Source organism: Budorcas taxicolor, chromosome 18 (assembly GCF_023091745.1).
Source record: "Budorcas taxicolor isolate Tak-1 chromosome 18, Takin1.1, whole genome shotgun sequence".
NCBI classification, from domain to species: domain Eukaryota; kingdom Metazoa; phylum Chordata; class Mammalia; order Artiodactyla; family Bovidae; genus Budorcas; species Budorcas taxicolor.
Genome location: NC_068927.1, coordinates 56,185,552 through 56,202,034, shown reverse-complemented (window position 1 = coordinate 56,202,034; position 16,483 = coordinate 56,185,552). Strand labels below are relative to the sequence as shown.

General features: G+C 39.1%; 2 protein-coding genes across 2 annotated transcripts; one reads left to right on the top strand and one right to left on the bottom strand.

Annotated features, from left to right (window-relative positions):
• Positions 1-1,213: 1,213 nt before the first annotated feature.
• On the bottom strand, positions 1,214-2,167 carry LOC128064167 (vomeronasal type-1 receptor 4-like). Its single transcript, XM_052656962.1, has one exon. The coding sequence runs from the start codon at positions 2,162-2,164 to the stop codon at positions 1,214-1,216; it is 951 nt and encodes a 316-aa protein (XP_052512922.1). The 5' UTR covers positions 2,165-2,167.
• Positions 2,168-13,931: 11,764 nt separating this feature from the next.
• Positions 13,932-14,861, top strand: LOC128064168 (vomeronasal type-1 receptor 2-like). The gene has a single exon (XM_052656963.1). It carries the CDS (start codon positions 13,932-13,934, stop codon positions 14,859-14,861), a length of 930 nt encoding a protein of 309 aa, XP_052512923.1.
• Positions 14,862-16,483: the final 1,622 nt, after the last annotated feature.

Genomic DNA, 16,483 nt, shown 5'->3' with positions numbered 1-16,483 from the left:
TAAGTTTTATTTCTATGTTAAAGTTCAATTTTAAAAGCCCATGGAGAAAATGAAATTTCTTCAAAGGAAAAGAATCACTCATTTCATTTGCACCAGGGAAAATTGGAAGTCAGGGGGAAAGTGAACGATTATGGGTTAAGCCCATAATCCTATGCCTGGGCAAAGCGGAATACATCAAACATTCTGAGCAAAGATTGCTCAGATTGCTCTATGTCACTTTCATCATAACCCTGAGGACTTAAAGCAAACAATGAATTGACCGAACAAAGGCTTCAAAACAACACAAGCTGAAGATGAGGAAAAACGTGCAGAACAAAGAAATGTGCAAATTCCATCTATTTCAAGCAAATGTTGCAGCAGAGTCGATAGGAACGTGTCAGGCTGTGTTTAATAAAGAATTATTGAAAATGGAGGGACACATTTCATTGACATTATCATCACATAGCATATTGAAAATTGCGAATATATGAGCACAGCATTCGTGGGATCATTATCACGGATAGATTCACACAGACATTGAAAGATACCTCCTGCAGTTCGCTGTGTACAAGGGTGACAGCCCCAGCACTCCCGATTCACTTATCCTGCTCAAATTATTGCTTTCCTTTTAAGAAAGATTTATTTTAGTGAAATATTGTTTACTTACAATGTTGTGTTAGCTGCTCGGATAATTTATAGCCCTATCATGTGCATTTACATTTTTTAGAGAACATTGCATATGATCTCCCTGGTAATTATATTTTGCCTGTATTAATCACCCATGCATGCCCCACTCTTTTGAGAGCTTAGAACATGTCTAATGCCTAAACATGTTATATGTATTTGTTAAATAGATAAATGACTTTCCCTAGAGCAGTGCACATTAATAGAAATATAAGGTGGGTCCCAAATGTAATTTTAAATCTTCTAGTAGCCGCAGTTTAAAAAAAAAAGAGTAAAACAAAGCAGATTATTTAATGATATGACTATACTACGTTTCGCTTAATCCAAATTATTATAATAGAAACAAGTAATCAATATGAATTAGGAAAATTATTAATGGGATGTTTATGTACTCTTCTCCCTTTTGAGACTCAAATCTGTGTGTATTTTTAATTTACATTTCATCTCATTTTAGCCAACTAGCCCCATTTTAAGGGTTCAAGAGCCACGTGGCATTTTCTTCTTTATATAAGTCATTCCAGAGACCCCTACATTGCCTGCGGGCTTCAGGTCATCTCTTCAGTGTTCTTCGAGAAAAGGCCATTCTCATCTTTGAAATGGAAGAAATGCATTTGGAAACAATTTTGTTATTTTTCATCAGCACAAAAGGGCAGATCATCGGATAGCAGGAAGAAAAGATTCCGTTCATTCTCTTCAGGCTCCAATTTTTCTCATGTCTATAAAACAGATAAAGGGTAATGAAGTTGTCTGAGAAATAAAAGAAGACAAAGCAACTGACTAGCCAAAGAATGATGTGAGTGGCTTGGATTTCACGAGCCGGCCGGGGAGAGAGGGTGGGGCTGTGAATATGCAGGGCTCTCCGGCGGTGTTTGTAGAGAAGGGTCACCATGTAGAGACTGGAACACGCCATGAGGCTCACAAAGAGGAGATCTCGAATCAAGATGACACTCAAAAATGCCATTGAATAGTAGTGGTGTTCCAGCTGGTTAGTTTGGCAATATAGTGTGGAATACCCAGAACCAACAGTTGTGAAGTTGAGATTGGCTACTACTGTTTTGATGATGTGGATATAGATGAGCATGTTGATGACCCAGAAGAAAAGGAAAGAGGGGTAAATACATGTAGAGAGTTTCGATTTAAGACACGCCCACTTGGAATGAACAGGACTGATGGTGATGGCTTGATAGGCACTCAGGAGAGCAGTGGTACAGATGGAAAGACCCCGGGTCACTCTGTGTGTGAACAAAGTTGCTTTACAACCAACATCGTCTAGAAAATGTCGTACTCCAAAGGATGACATGACATCTGGTATCAACTTGAACATGATGGTCAAGACATTGACCAAAGTCAGGTGTATGAATATGACATCAATGGGCTTTTTCAGGTGAGGCTGAGTTATGCAAGTGCACATTTTTAACTTGAAGAGGACCGAGTTCCCCATGAGCCCAATACAGATCTGAGACATGAAGAAGAATTCAAAAATTGCATCACTTGCAAGCATTATCTTAATCCTGTTTTATGGCTTTCATTAGGTCAACCAGACTTCAAACAAAGCAAAATAGATTATATCCTGAAATTATAAATTATAGGGTCTGTTCAACTTTTCTGTATTTCAGACCCACATATGGCTCTTTCAGAACTGGATTACAAGGATTCTTGAGAATTTTTTGAGTACAGAATTCAGTTTTATGAAGAGGGTGTAATTCAAATACTAACATTAATTCTAGTATAATTTGCATCTTTGAAGGCATTTTAAAGAACATTGATTTACTTGGCTGCACTGGATCTTAATTGTGGCACGTGGGATCTAGTTTCCTGACCAGGGATTGAACCCAGGCCCACTGCACTGGGAGCACGGAGTCTTAGCCACTGGACCACTAGGGAAGTCTCTAGAAGGCATTTTTGGTACATATATTCAATAGAATTATTTTTGTGTGCATATTAAGTAGCTTCAGTCGAGTCCGACTCCTTGCCACCCCATGAACTATAGCCCACCAGGTTTCTCTGTCCTTGGGATTCTGCAGGCAAGAATACTGGAATGGGTTGCCCATGCCCTACTCCAGGGGATCTTCCCTACCCAGGGATCGAACCAGTGTTTCTTTGTCTTTTGCATCGCAGGTGGGTTCTTTACCACCAGAGCCACCTGGGAAGCCCCAGTAGAATACTACTCAGTCATGAAAAAGAATTGCAACAACCTGGATGGACCTAGAGAAATAAGTGAGAAAGAGAAAGACAAATCCCACATGACATCACTTACCTGTGGAATCTAAAACATGCAAAATCCAATCTATCTATGAAACATACACCAACTCAGAGACATAGAGAACAGCTTGTATTTGCCAAGGGCTGGGCGAGAGGAATGGATTGGGGGTTTGAGATTAACAGATGGAAACTGCTATATGTGGATGGATAAACAACAAGGTCCTACTGGATAGCACAGGAAACTATATTCAATATTCCGGGCTAAACCATTATGGAAAAGAACAGAAAAAAGAATGTTTGAAAGATGGTATGGGGAATGCAAATGAGAGACAATGGTAAGACAGAAAAGCTGTATACAGACTGGTTCCAATTTGGGAGAAATCGCTCATAGAAAGAGAAAAAACCAGAGGTATAGGGAGCGTTTCTCTGCTAAAAAAGATTCCCTCCAGGAAGTGGGATTCAAGAATTATTTTTAACTCTCCAAGTTTTTTCTGTTTTTAATTGACCAAATATAATGAATGTGCTATCCACAGGGACTTACCTGGTGGTCCAGTGGTTAAAGAACTTCACCTTCCAGTGCAGGAGGTGGGGGTTTGATCCCAAATCAGGGAGCTAAAAGCCCACATGCCTAACGGCCAAAAAAACCCCAAAGTATAAAACAGAAGCAATGTCATAACAAATTCAATGAAGATTTTAAGAATGGTCCACACACAAAAACAAATCCTAAAAAAAGAAAACATATGCACAAATATATAAAATATTTCTTGAAAAAAGAGAACATTTTTTCCTAAGAGTATTGCATTTTGTATCTGAACCCGTATGTTTCAATAGTCTGACATTTCTAGAGAATGTTACGCTTCTAAAACCTAAAGAGAATCATATATATTTGAAGTTCGTGTTTAGAATTTTAATGACATTATATAATACTTCTAATTAATATTTAATTACCACTTAAATATTCAACTCAGAGTCTTCCCTGGCATTCCAGTGGTTAACACTCTGTGCTTTCAATGTAGGGGGTGCAGGTTCAATCCCTGGTCCCGGAACTAAGATCCTATATGCAGCGCTGAGTGGCTTCCCACTCCCAACACGAATCATCTCATATAGAATTTTCCAAGTGGACAATTTGCCTCATGCTGCCTTTGTCCCATAGGCCAATTGCATTTCTCAGTGACATTTTCTGTTCTTAATAGTAAGCACTACAGAGTTTTGGCATCTAATGGGTGCTGCTAAACATTTTACAATATAAGGCTCTCTTCCCACAATACGGACTCTTTTTTAGCCTTAAATAGCAGTCATACTGTGGCTGATAAAACCCAAACTAATCAATATTCCATATGTATTGCTGACTGCAAAATATCTCCAATCCATATCTTCTTGTAAACAATTTTATGTGCTTGTTACAAAACCAGAATTAGTCAGCTTACAGATAGAGTGTAAGAATGGTACGACCTCCATTAAGGCTGACGTTCAAATTCAAAAGGTTATTACCTCATTCATGTTTCTTGGAATTTGGAGTTTCATGATTTCCGATTTCCTGGGCTTTGTAACAAAGTAAGAAAAAAATCAGAAAGAATTTTTTATCACCATCTTTAATCATGAACAGAATCTATACATGTTAAAAAGGAAACTGATAGAAACATCAGCTTCATTTTTAGAATTTTTAAAACTGACATACAAGTTTACTGGAAGCAAAGTCAGTACAAAAATCATCTGAATTTCTGTATTCCAGTAGGATAATTGTTTTAAAATGAAATTTAAGGAATGATACATCTCAACAGCATAAAAATTTCCTGAACCCAGGAATAAATATATATTTAATAGAAAATATGTAAAGCCTTTAAGATAAATGATGTTATCGAGCATTTTTAAATGAAAATGAGTCTACTGTAATTCAATTTGAGATAAAAACTTATATACATAAAAATAGAAAGATGCTGGGATAAACAAAAGTAAAGATAAGATTACAAAATAGTAATTAAATGAAACTGAGAGGCATTGCATTATATCAAATGTAAATAAATATCAGTTAGGGTGTAAACAATAAAGAGACCCAAAAAAGCATTACAAAAGAGGAGGTATTTGTCAAGTGAAATTGTTTGGAATTTTAAATAGCTTTTAAGAAACAAGTCAAAAGTACAATGTAGAAAATATGATAAAGTTTTAAAAGGAAAATGAATTGTAGACAGTGAAAGAGTAATGAACAGCTGTTCATTATTTAAGAAATTTAAGAAACATTATTTAAGAAATACTAAAAAAGGAAAAGAATGAAGTATAAAAAACAACATACCTGAAGGAAAAGAAATCGTGACAATATTGTGAGAAAGAAGATAAATATATTCATATCAAGCCAAAAATTGGCAGATTATATCTGAGCAAATAATGAAGTCTCTGTAAGGGAGCTTGGGATTCGGAGTGAAACTATTGAAAAGATGTTTAGGGACTTCCCTAGTAGTGCAGTGGTTAAGACTCTGCGCTGCCCATTGCAGAGGGCATGGGTTTGATTCCTGGCGGTGGAACTAGGCTTCCGCCTCCTCCTCAAGAAAATTAAAAAGGATTTTATACCTCTTTCTGGCTCTCAAACCGGAGTGTCTCAGATCCTTACTGAAAGCAACTGGCTTCCCCAAGAAGGTGAGGCATCTTGGAAAGGCTGGGTCTGAAAGGCCGGGTCTGACCCGCAAAGACTGTATATGAGGGATGGGATGGCACAGCGTCTCCTCCCAGCGGGTCCCCTTGTCACCTGCTGTCTCCAGCACCCGTTTGTTGAGGTCATCCTGATGCACCCAGAGGGGCAGCAAGTTGCTCTCCCAGATGCAGAATGATTCTCCTGGTAAACTTATTAGGTTTATTGACAACAAGGCAAAGGCATGATCTGGGGATGTACTTTTCCCGGGTTGATCTACATCATTAAGTAAACGTCAGAATCTAGACAAGTGATCAAAGTTAGTCTTCACTCCCTGATGGAAATTCCCCCAGCACCTGATAAAAGCCCGCCTCAGAGCAGCATCTCAGAGGATACGTTCACTTTTCCAACTCAGCCTTCTCTTCTGAAGCTTGTTTTTTAAAACATCTTTTCTGACACAAAGCAATATAGAACATGGGCTTCCCCAGGAAGCTTTCCCCAGTGGTAAAGAACCCGCCTGCCAATGCAGGAGACATAAGAGACCCGGGTTCGATCCCTGGGTCGGGAAGAGCCCCTGAAGGAGGGCATGGCAACCCACACCAGTATTCTTGCCTGGAGAATCCCATGGACAGTGAAGCCTGGCAGGCAACCGTCCATGGGGTCCCAAAGAGTCAGACATGACTGAGCTGACTTAGCACAGCAGCACAATATATAACATTGAGTCAATTTAAGGTGTGATGATTTGAAGCAGGTATATATTGCGAAGCAATTATCACAATAAAAGTTGGTTAACGTCTCAATACTTCACATAAGTACCATCATTTTCTGTGTGATAAGAATATATTTAAGATCAGCTTGCTTAGCAACTTTCAAGTGAACAATACAGTATTGTTAAGTATACTTTATTGTGCTGTCCCTTAGATTCCTCCAAACTGTTTATCTTAGAACTGGAGATGCATGGCCTTTGACTAAGATCTCTCCATTCCCCCCACACCCCAGCCCCTGACGGCTGCCCTTCTGCTGTTTCTATGAGTTTGGATGTTTTAGATATCACTTGTAAGTGAGATCATACATTTGTCCTTCACTGTCTAACTCACACCGTTTAATGCTCTCAAGGTCCAGCCAAGGTCTTCTAGGTTTCTTTTTAAAATTTTAATATTTATTTTTGGCCATGTTGCATGTTGGATCTTAGTTCCCCAGTTAGGGATGAGGCCTGAGCCCCTTGCGGTGGAAGCTCAGAGTGTTAACCCCTGGTGGTGTTCAGTCACTCAGTCGTGTCTGACTCTCTTTGACCCCACGGACTGTCACCTGCCGGGCTCCTCTGTCCGTGGGATTTCCCAGGCAAGAATACTGGAGTATGTTGCCGTTTCCTTCTCCAGGGGATCTTCCCTGACCCAGGGGTCGAACCTGTGTCTCCTGCACTGGCAGTTGAATTTTGAGCCACCAGGATTTCTAAAAAACCTTTTCCTTACCTTTAAGTCATTTGCCTACATAAATAAATAAAGATCTTGTGCCATGTCAAAATAATTAGTTATGTTCTACGTTATCTTCATCATGTCTTTGGTTTTTAAGTAGATCTGGTCTTAATAGCATTAAAAGATCTACGTTTTCTTGGCTTCTGTATTTGCCTACGAAACCTTTGTAAGTTTTGTTAAATGGATAACTAAACATTGTTTTCAACTGATCTATTTGACTAAGTGTTTTAAAACCCTTTAATATTTTTTGCAAACTTTTAAAACATTAAGTTAAATTCTAAACAAGGTCTTTTTGACTTTGGACTAACTTTAAGATATTCAGAGGCCCCTGAAATATCTCAAAGATTTGTTTTCTCTCCTTATTGAGAAAAAAGAGATTAAACTAACTAGGTATATTTGATATATTAAATTACATGGGAAGCATTGTCAAATAAGTAACATTAACAGTTTATTAACAATGTGTCTATAGAGGTACGTTATAAGTGTCCCAGAAATTGTAGGAAATTCCTAGAAGTCATATAGGTCCTGCCATGAAATTTTATCTGTCATCAAAATTAAGGCTCATACAAAAAGACTGAATTAGAATATCAAGAAAATACCCTGGGCTTCCCTGGTGGCACAGTGGATAAAAATCTGCCTGCCAGTTCAGGAGATGCGGCTTTGATCCCTGGTCTGGGAAGATCCCACATCCCATGGAGCAACTAAGCCCTTGAGCCACAAGTACTGAAGCCTGTGCGCCATAGAAACCCATGCTCTGCAACAAGAGAAGTCTCTGCAATGAGAAGCCCAAGGACTGCAATTAAAGAGGAGCCCCTCTTCGCCACAACTAGAGAAAAGCCCTAGGAGCAACGAAGACTCAGCACAGTCAAAAGGAAATGAATAAACAGTTTTTAAAAAGAAAATATCCTAAATGACTTTTATGAAAATATGTATACACAGTCACCCTTCTTAATTCCAGGGTGTCATATCCTTCAGACAACCTGATGATTATTCTTATAAAATGTTTTATCTATTTATATAAATAGCATCGTAAACATCATTTCATCAAAATGAGATATACCCCCTGATACAGGCCAAGAGATCTATAGGTTATCAAATCCCTGGATGCTGGATATAAAAAAAAAATTCTGTAATACAACATCTTTTGTAAAGGACTTTCTCTATTTGATACTTATAAAAACTCAGAAAGGAATGTCTTCAAGAGTAGAAATTCATCACCTCGGGCAATATTAGGCAAAGGACCATTTATATAAGACTTTATAAGATGAAATTAGTGGAGGAGCTATGAACTGCCTTAAACTTTTTGAATAGTGTGGAAACATAGGTTAAAATTTTGAATTGTCCCTTGACCCCAAAAGCCACCTTTAGAAATCAATTCTATAACATAAGAGCACCTATACGCAGAGAAAGAACATGGAAAGATATTCCCTGAACTGTTATATGTAGTGGGGAGAAATAAAACCAACTGAACTCCTGGGAAGAGTGGAGTAGTTGAAACCAACGTGGGAGAATCTATATCATGAAACGATCTCTGACTCTTTCACTGAGTTCTGTCTGTATGTGCTGATGTGTTTCGTTAGGTTGGGGTGACTTTGTCACACTGTTGGTGGAGTTGACCCTGTCATTTTAGGGTCCTCAGCTCCTGGTCATCCTTCTTCTGCTGAATCTTCACAAAGTCATCTCATCTCCTGCCCCATGATACTGTCCAGAGATTCAGGGTCACCTGCATGATGAATCTCCTCTTGCCCAGGCAGGCTACCATCTTGCTTAGGTCCTGTCTATGTGTTGGGACTTCAAGCCTGCAGTCACATTCCAGGGCCACTGGACACTTGCATCTCCAGGTCTTGGCATACCTGGTCCTGCTTCCAGGTAAATGTCTGATCGTTCAGATAAGAGTCTTTGGGTTTCTTGGTGTGATTTTTTTTGGTCCAGTATGGGAAGGGGCAATGCATATGTCTCCTTCGTCATTGCCAGCATCCTAGATGGCTGGATTCATGTCTAGCCCATATAGACACCCAAGGAATATTGTGATAAACAAACGAATGTTGCCACGCTCTCCATTACTCTTCAAGATCAAACTATTTTCTCTTGTGTAATTGTCTTTCATTTGAAAAAGATTTATTTTTTGCCTAGCCACTAGCATGCTAAAACCTTAACAGGCATAATGTCCGGCAACAATATTTCAGTTAAAAAAAAAAACAAAACTTTTAATAGGCAAAGCCTGGATAAAACAGGGCAACTACCAATGGCTGGGTTTTTGGATTGGTGAATATCAAAAGGATGCAATTAAAAAAAAAAAAAAACAGGTGGGACTTGCCTGGCAGTCCAGTGGCTAAGACTGTGCGCCCAATGCCAGGAGCCTGGGTTTGATCCCTGGTCAGGGACCATCATCCCACATGCAGCAACTAAAGGTCCCAAGAGCCACAACTGAGATCCAGTGTAACCAAAATAAATAAAAATAATTTTTTTTTTAAAAAAAGGAAAACCTGCCATTTGGAACAATTTGGGAAACTGAGGATTATTATGCTTTTCGAGATAAGTCAGACAGAGAAAGGCAAGCCACATGACCTCATTTATATATGGAATCTAAAAAAGCCTGATTCAGGATAAATATCCAATGGTGTTGCTTATATGTGGTGTCAAAGAAAGTGGTACAAATGAACTTGTTTACAAAATAGAAACAGAATCACAGATGTGGGAGATTGGGATTGACATATACCCAATGCTGCACATAAAAGAGATAACTACTAAGGACCTACTTATAGCACAGGGAACTCTACTCAATACTCTAATGGCCTACATGGGAAAAGAATCTAAAAAAGAGTGTATTTATGTATATGTATAACGGAATCACCTTGCCGTACACCTGAAACAAACACAACATAATTTCAATAAACATTTTAAAAATAATAAAAGATATCATAATTTAAAAAATTTAAATGAAAATTAAGAAAGCCTGACTCCTAGAAACAGACAGCAGAATGTGATTGTCAGGGGCTGGACAATGGGGGAAATTCAGAGATCTTGGTCAAAGGACACAAACGGCCATTTCTAAAACAAATAATGTCTGGGACTCTAGTCAATAGCCTGGTTACTATAGTTAACACTAATTAACAATACTGCACTCTATACTTGAGAGTTACCGGGAGTGTAGATCTTGAATGCTCTACACACAGAGAGAGACACAGGCACACAGGTAATTATGTGAGATGACTGAGACATTGACTTTATTATGGTAGCCATTTCGCAATATCAGTTGACCAACAGCATGAAGATTAGGGGCTCTGATGCCCGCACAGTTGAAAATCCAGTGAGCCCTCTGTATTTGCGGTCTTGGATCAGTGAAGTCAGTCGACCGTGGATCGTGTGTAGTACTACAGTACATACTTAGTGGGAAAAATGATCCACGTATGAGTGGATCCGCTCATTTGCAAACCCATGCAGTTCAGCGTATCAGATCACCACATTATACTCCTTAAACTTACACAGTGTTACATGTCAACTCTATCTCAACAAAGCTGCGGGGCAAGTTAACAATAAAAGCAGGAGGCATAATATATGTGGAATTTAGAAAGGTGGTAACGATGACCCTATATATGAGACAGCAAAAGAGACACAGATGTAAAGAACAGACTTTGGGACTCTGTGGGAGAAGGCGAGGATGGGATGATTTGAGAGAATAGCATTGAAACATGTATATTATCATATGTGAAATAGATCGCCAGTCCAGGTTCAATGCATGAGGCAGGGTGCTCAGGGCTGGTGCAGTGGGATGACCCAGAAGGACGGGATAGGGAGGGAGGTGGGAAGGGGGGTTCAGGATGGGCAACACATGTACACCCATGGCTGATTCATGTCAATGTATGGCAAAAAACACCACAATATTGTAAAGTCATTAGCCTCCAATTAAAATTAATTATTTATTTTTTTAAAAAAAAGCAGGAAGCATAAAAGGCTAAAGAGGGAGAGTGAACCGTGATTTCTGAGGAGCTGCTCTGAGGTTAGAGTTTAACAAGTCCTGGGGGAATTTCCATCAGTGAAGTGAAAACTGACTTTGATCACGTCTCTTGATTCTGAAGTTCATGAGGTAGATCTACTGGGAAAATGTACATCCCAGATGGTGCCTTTGCCTCCTTGTCAATAAACCTAATAAGTTTACCATGAGAATCACTTTGCATCTGGGAGAGCAATTTGCTGCCCCTCTGGGTGCGTCAGGATGACCCCAGCAAACACGGTGCTGGAGACGGCAGGGCAGGTGATAAGGGGATCCGCTGGGAGGAGAAGCCCTGCTACTTGGTCTCCCATATACACTCTTTGTGGGTCAGACCCAGCCTGTCCAAGATGCTTCCACCTTCTTGGGGAATCTGACTGCTTTCCTTAAGGATCTGAGACTCTCAGCCTCAAGAAAGGGACAGTGGTATGGAGACCTTTCCAGTGTTCCCTTTCCCCATCCAAAATTTCCTTATGGAGTCTGCCATTTTTTTCAGACTTCACCTTCAGTTAATTTTCTGTTCAATAGAAGTGTGTTTTATCTTCTTTCTCCTAATATTGTCCCCGTTCTCTTTTCTATTGCTTTACTTTCTGCATTCTTTCATTTCTTTTACTCATTGTATCACTTACAGCTCTCCAATACTGTTTCACTGTTCCTCTTTTTGTTTCCATTTAAAACCGTATCACATTTTCTTTATTGTATTTTGACTTTCAGTGTATTATTAGCAACTATTTGAAAATTCCACATGGTCCATGTATCAGCTAATATCACGCTTTATTTATGTTTCCTTTTGTCTCTTCTTTATTCTCTGCAATTGGGTTGTGCTTCGTCACTCAGTTGTGTCCAACTCTATGAAACCAGTTGGACTGTAGCCCACCAGACTCCTCCGTCCCTGGAATTCTCCAGGCAAGAATACTGGAGTGGGTTGCCGTTTCCTTCCTCCAGGAGATCTTCCCAAACCCAGGGATCGAACCCACATCTTCCATGTCTCCTGCATTTGCAGACAGGTTCTTTACTGAACCAGGGGGGAAGCCTCTTCTCTATATTTAGTTGTTATAAATGTGATAAAATTTGCCTCTTAGTTTCACTTCATTCCTTTCCCAGCCATCAGTATGTCTCACTTTTGTTTTTCTATGTTAAGATTTTATTTTTAATAGATAATACCTTTTGTTATTATATTTGTATGGATAATGCCATTTATCTCAAATTATTTTACATCATTTTCAATTAAAATGCTTTAATCACATGTAGACAGATATATACCATTGTTTTCTCTTAGAGGTTTTTACATATTTCTAATCATACATTAACTCCTAGATTTAACAGATTTTATGCTATATTAATAGCACTTTAAATTGCACTTAAAAACTATTTTTATGCTAGCACATAGAAATCCAAAAAATTTTTTTTTACTGACTTGCATTCAGTAATCCTGAAAATCATTCTTAAATAGTCTAATAATTCAACCAATGATTCTACCGGTTTCCTTCTTTGAATTTATATACTGTCAATGACAAAAAGTCTTCCTTCTTCACTTTCTTTCTTTACAGTAAAGGCCATGAAATCTGAAAAAATGAGGAATAGAAGGAGTGAAAGAAAATATTTTTACTTAGTGCCGATCTCAAATGCAAAGCTTTTCATGTGTAACCTGAATTAGGAGTCTTCTCATTGTTGATGCTTTTGCCAGGATAAGAGTATTCCTTTCCATTGCTGATATCTAAATATTTCTATCATAAATATATGTTGAATATCCTAAATTTTATCATATGGTCTTCTGCATATATTAAAGCGATCATCTACTTTTGTTCTTTTAGCCTACTAGTTTGGGTAATCATTGGAGAAGGAAATGGCAACCCACTCCAGTGTTCTTGCCTGGAGAATCCCAGGGATGGGGGAGCCTAGTGGGCTGCCATCTTTGGGGTCTCACAGAGTCGGACACGACTGAAGCGACTTAGCAGCTGGGCAATCATGCAGATGAAGTTTCAACTGTTTGGCTTATCTTTTATGTTCAGATAAACCTTTGGTTAAGTGCTTGATGTTTTTATGCACTGTAAACATAATGTTACAGTTATTCTGTAACTTTTTAAAAACGTTTTTGTTTATGAAATAGAGTTAACATTGTCTTTGTCATACTTCGTCATTTTTTTTGCTTCCAAAGTTATGTTAAGCCCATAATATGATTGATGGAATATTCTGTTATTCTCTCCTTAGCAGTGGCTCATAGATGTTATTTATATCTGCTGTGTTTGGCACACTTCAACATCGAAACATTCTTTGATATAGCTTCTGGATGAATTTTTCCTACTGATCAGTGTTATCATGAGGAACTTTATATACTTATGTCTTTCTATTATGTCAATATATTTGGGGGGGTAAGTTAAAGTCTTCTGGAGTTTTGTCCCCCAATCTCCTAAATTTCCAAATTTATTGGCATAGATAATGGTGGTGTTGTTGTTCAGTTGCTAAATCACGTTGGACTCTTTGAGACCTCCTGGACTGCAGCACGTCAGGCTTCCCTGTCCTTCAGCATCTCCCAGAGCTTGCTCACACTCACGTCCATCGAGTCGGTGATGCCATCCAACCATCTCTTCCTCTGTCACCCTCTTCTCCTTTGGCTTTCAATCTCTCTCAGCATCAGGGTCTTTTCCAGTGAGTTGGCTCGATAATTGTAGTATCATGTTATTTTTCTAATATTTGTCAACTTCTCCGTCCTAGCAATATTTTTAAAATTCTAATATTATTTGTGAATTCTCCCTTTTTTAGAAACCTGATTCTATATCAGAGATTCTCAAGAATTCCTGGAATTGAGGGTCTGGGAGTGACACACCTTGGCCTGAAATACAGAAGAGTTAAACATTCCTACCCCTTCCCTTGACGCTGAACTGTCAATCCTCCATTATGCATAACTTCACAATACAATTGATTTTATTTTAAACCTGGTTGACCCCATTATAGTGTATAAAACATCAGTCTCATAATGTTTCCACGTGAAGTGATTTGGGGACTTTTCTTTGTATTTCAAATTAGTATTGGGTTCATGGGGAACTCACTGCTTTTCATGCTTTGTGTGTATATCTTCTTAGATAAAAATCATCTGAAAAAACCCATAGATTTGATCTGTATACATCTGACCTTGGTCAATGCTTTGACCATCTTGTTCAAGTTGATACCAGACATTGTGTCATCCTTCGGAGTAAAACATTTTCTGGATGATGTTGGTTGTAAGGCTACTTTGTACATATATAGAGTTACCCGGGGTCTTTCCATCTGTACCACTGCTCTCCTGAGCGGGTACCAAGCCATCACCATCAGTCCTGTTCATTCGAGGTGGGCGTGGCTTAGATCTAAACTCTCTATCTGCATTTACTCCTCTTTCCTTTTCTTCTGGATCACCAACATGCTCATCTATAGCTACATCATTGAAACTGTAGAAGCCGATCACAATGTCACGATTGTTGGTTTGGAGTATTCGACACTACACTGCCAAACAAATCACTTGAGACAGAATCATTCGGTTGCATTTGGAAGCGTCGTAATAATTCGAGATCTCCTCTTTGTGATCCTCATGGTGTGGTCCAGTCTCTACACTGTGAATCTCCTCTACAAACACCACCAAAGAGCCCAGCACATTCACAGCCCCAGCCTCTCTCCTCAGTCATGTCCTGAAATCAAAGCCACCCACACGATTCTTTTGCTGGTAAGTTGCTTTGTTTTCTTCCATTGCTCAAACAACTTCATTGTTTTCTATTTGTTTCATAAACCTGAGAAAAATTCAAGACTGAAGAGAATTACTGGGATATTTTCATCCTGCTATCCAACCGTCTGCCCTTTTGTGCTGCTGAAAAACAGTAAGATTACTTCCAGACTGACTTCTTCCCTCTCCAAGCTGAGAATCATCTTTTCCTGAAAGATATTCAATAGATGGTCTCATATCCACAACTTCCTGTGACAACCAAAGAGTCTCTATAATTTACAGAAGGAAGAAAAAAAAGTGCTGTGTGGCTCTTGAACTCTGAAATGGGCCTGAGTATGAATTGAGAGAAGTTCTCCATGAAAAAATACATACAGATTGGAAGTCTTATAATGAAAAAGAGCACATCAATATGAAATTAATAATTTCCATACTGACTACTTGTTTACAATATTTTGAGTTAAAATACGTTATACAATGTGATTAAAACTAACTTTATCTGCTTGGTTTTGCTCTATTGAAAACGTGGCTGCTAAATCGCTCAACTCTGGGAATTCAGTAAGTTGCCTACATATGAAACCTGCAGGCTGTGAACTCTCAAAGATGTGGACGTTGTTTGCAATCATGTCCAACCACATAAGTTAGTTAACGTAGCTGGAGTACATTGTCCCCTCCACACATTCTCTATAAGTGATTGTGTTCTGCATCCTTTACTGGACAGTACCACGTAGAGTTCGGTGGTACCGTACCTTTATTTCAAGCCAGATCTACAAGAGGATGACTTCATTGACCTCTCTGGTGTGCAACGAGGAGCTTACTAATGAAACTGATGAAGACCTGATGGAATCAAAAGCCTGGAGAAAGGACCACGAGAGACAAGAGGAAGAAGAACTCACTGAAGAACCGAAGAGATTCACGATGCAGGACAGGGCAAGGGGATTTTCTTCATTCCAGGAGCACTGTTTGTGTTTTGAAGCACAGGATCTAAACGGAGAATGGTACAGGGAGGTTGCGGCAGCCGTTCAGAATGCAATCCAGTACTGCCGTGTCATCTATGAGGAGAGAGAAAAAAAAAAAAAAGAGCTACGAACCGGACATCACTGGATTGTTTTTTCACAGGACTAGATAAAAACTGAATCCAGCAAGGAACCAGAATCTGTGCCATCAACATCAGGAGTGGGTGAATTTGTGGCTTGCCCTCTGTCATTGCTGATGACCCTTCAGCTCTGCCATCCCCCACCACGTCTCTCTCCTCCGGTTAGTGATTCTTCTCTCCTGTTCACTCGGTGCCAGCCCCTGTATGCCAGCTGCTGTAGTGCACTACTGTACTTTTCGAGGTTCTCTAAGATTAAAAATGTTTTCTTTATTTTTACTGTCTGGTTTTTAATGTATTATTTGTGTGAAAAGTATTATAGATCTCTTACGGCACAGTACTATATAGACAATTGCATTGTCGACTTAAAAAAAAATAGTCACCACCTAAAAGTTGACAGTTATGTTTTATTTGGTGGGAATTCTTAGGACGTCAAGCCTGGGAGGCAGCATCTCAAATGACCCTGAGAGAACTGCTCTGAGGAGGCAAGGGGACGACCCAGGTCATATAGAGGTTTTGCAACAAAGGGCAGGTAGTCAGAACATCAAATGATTATTGTTAATCAAGGAAAACCAGATAGTCCAAGTGAAGGAATTAATTCAGTGCTTTTTTATGCACGGGAAGACACAAGATAACCACATAACCTCATCACCACACTGATGTTTTAGTTATAAGGAAAGCCGAAACAGCCAAAGGGCCACCTAACAGGCTACACCTGGGAGCAGCTGTGATTTGATCAAATTTA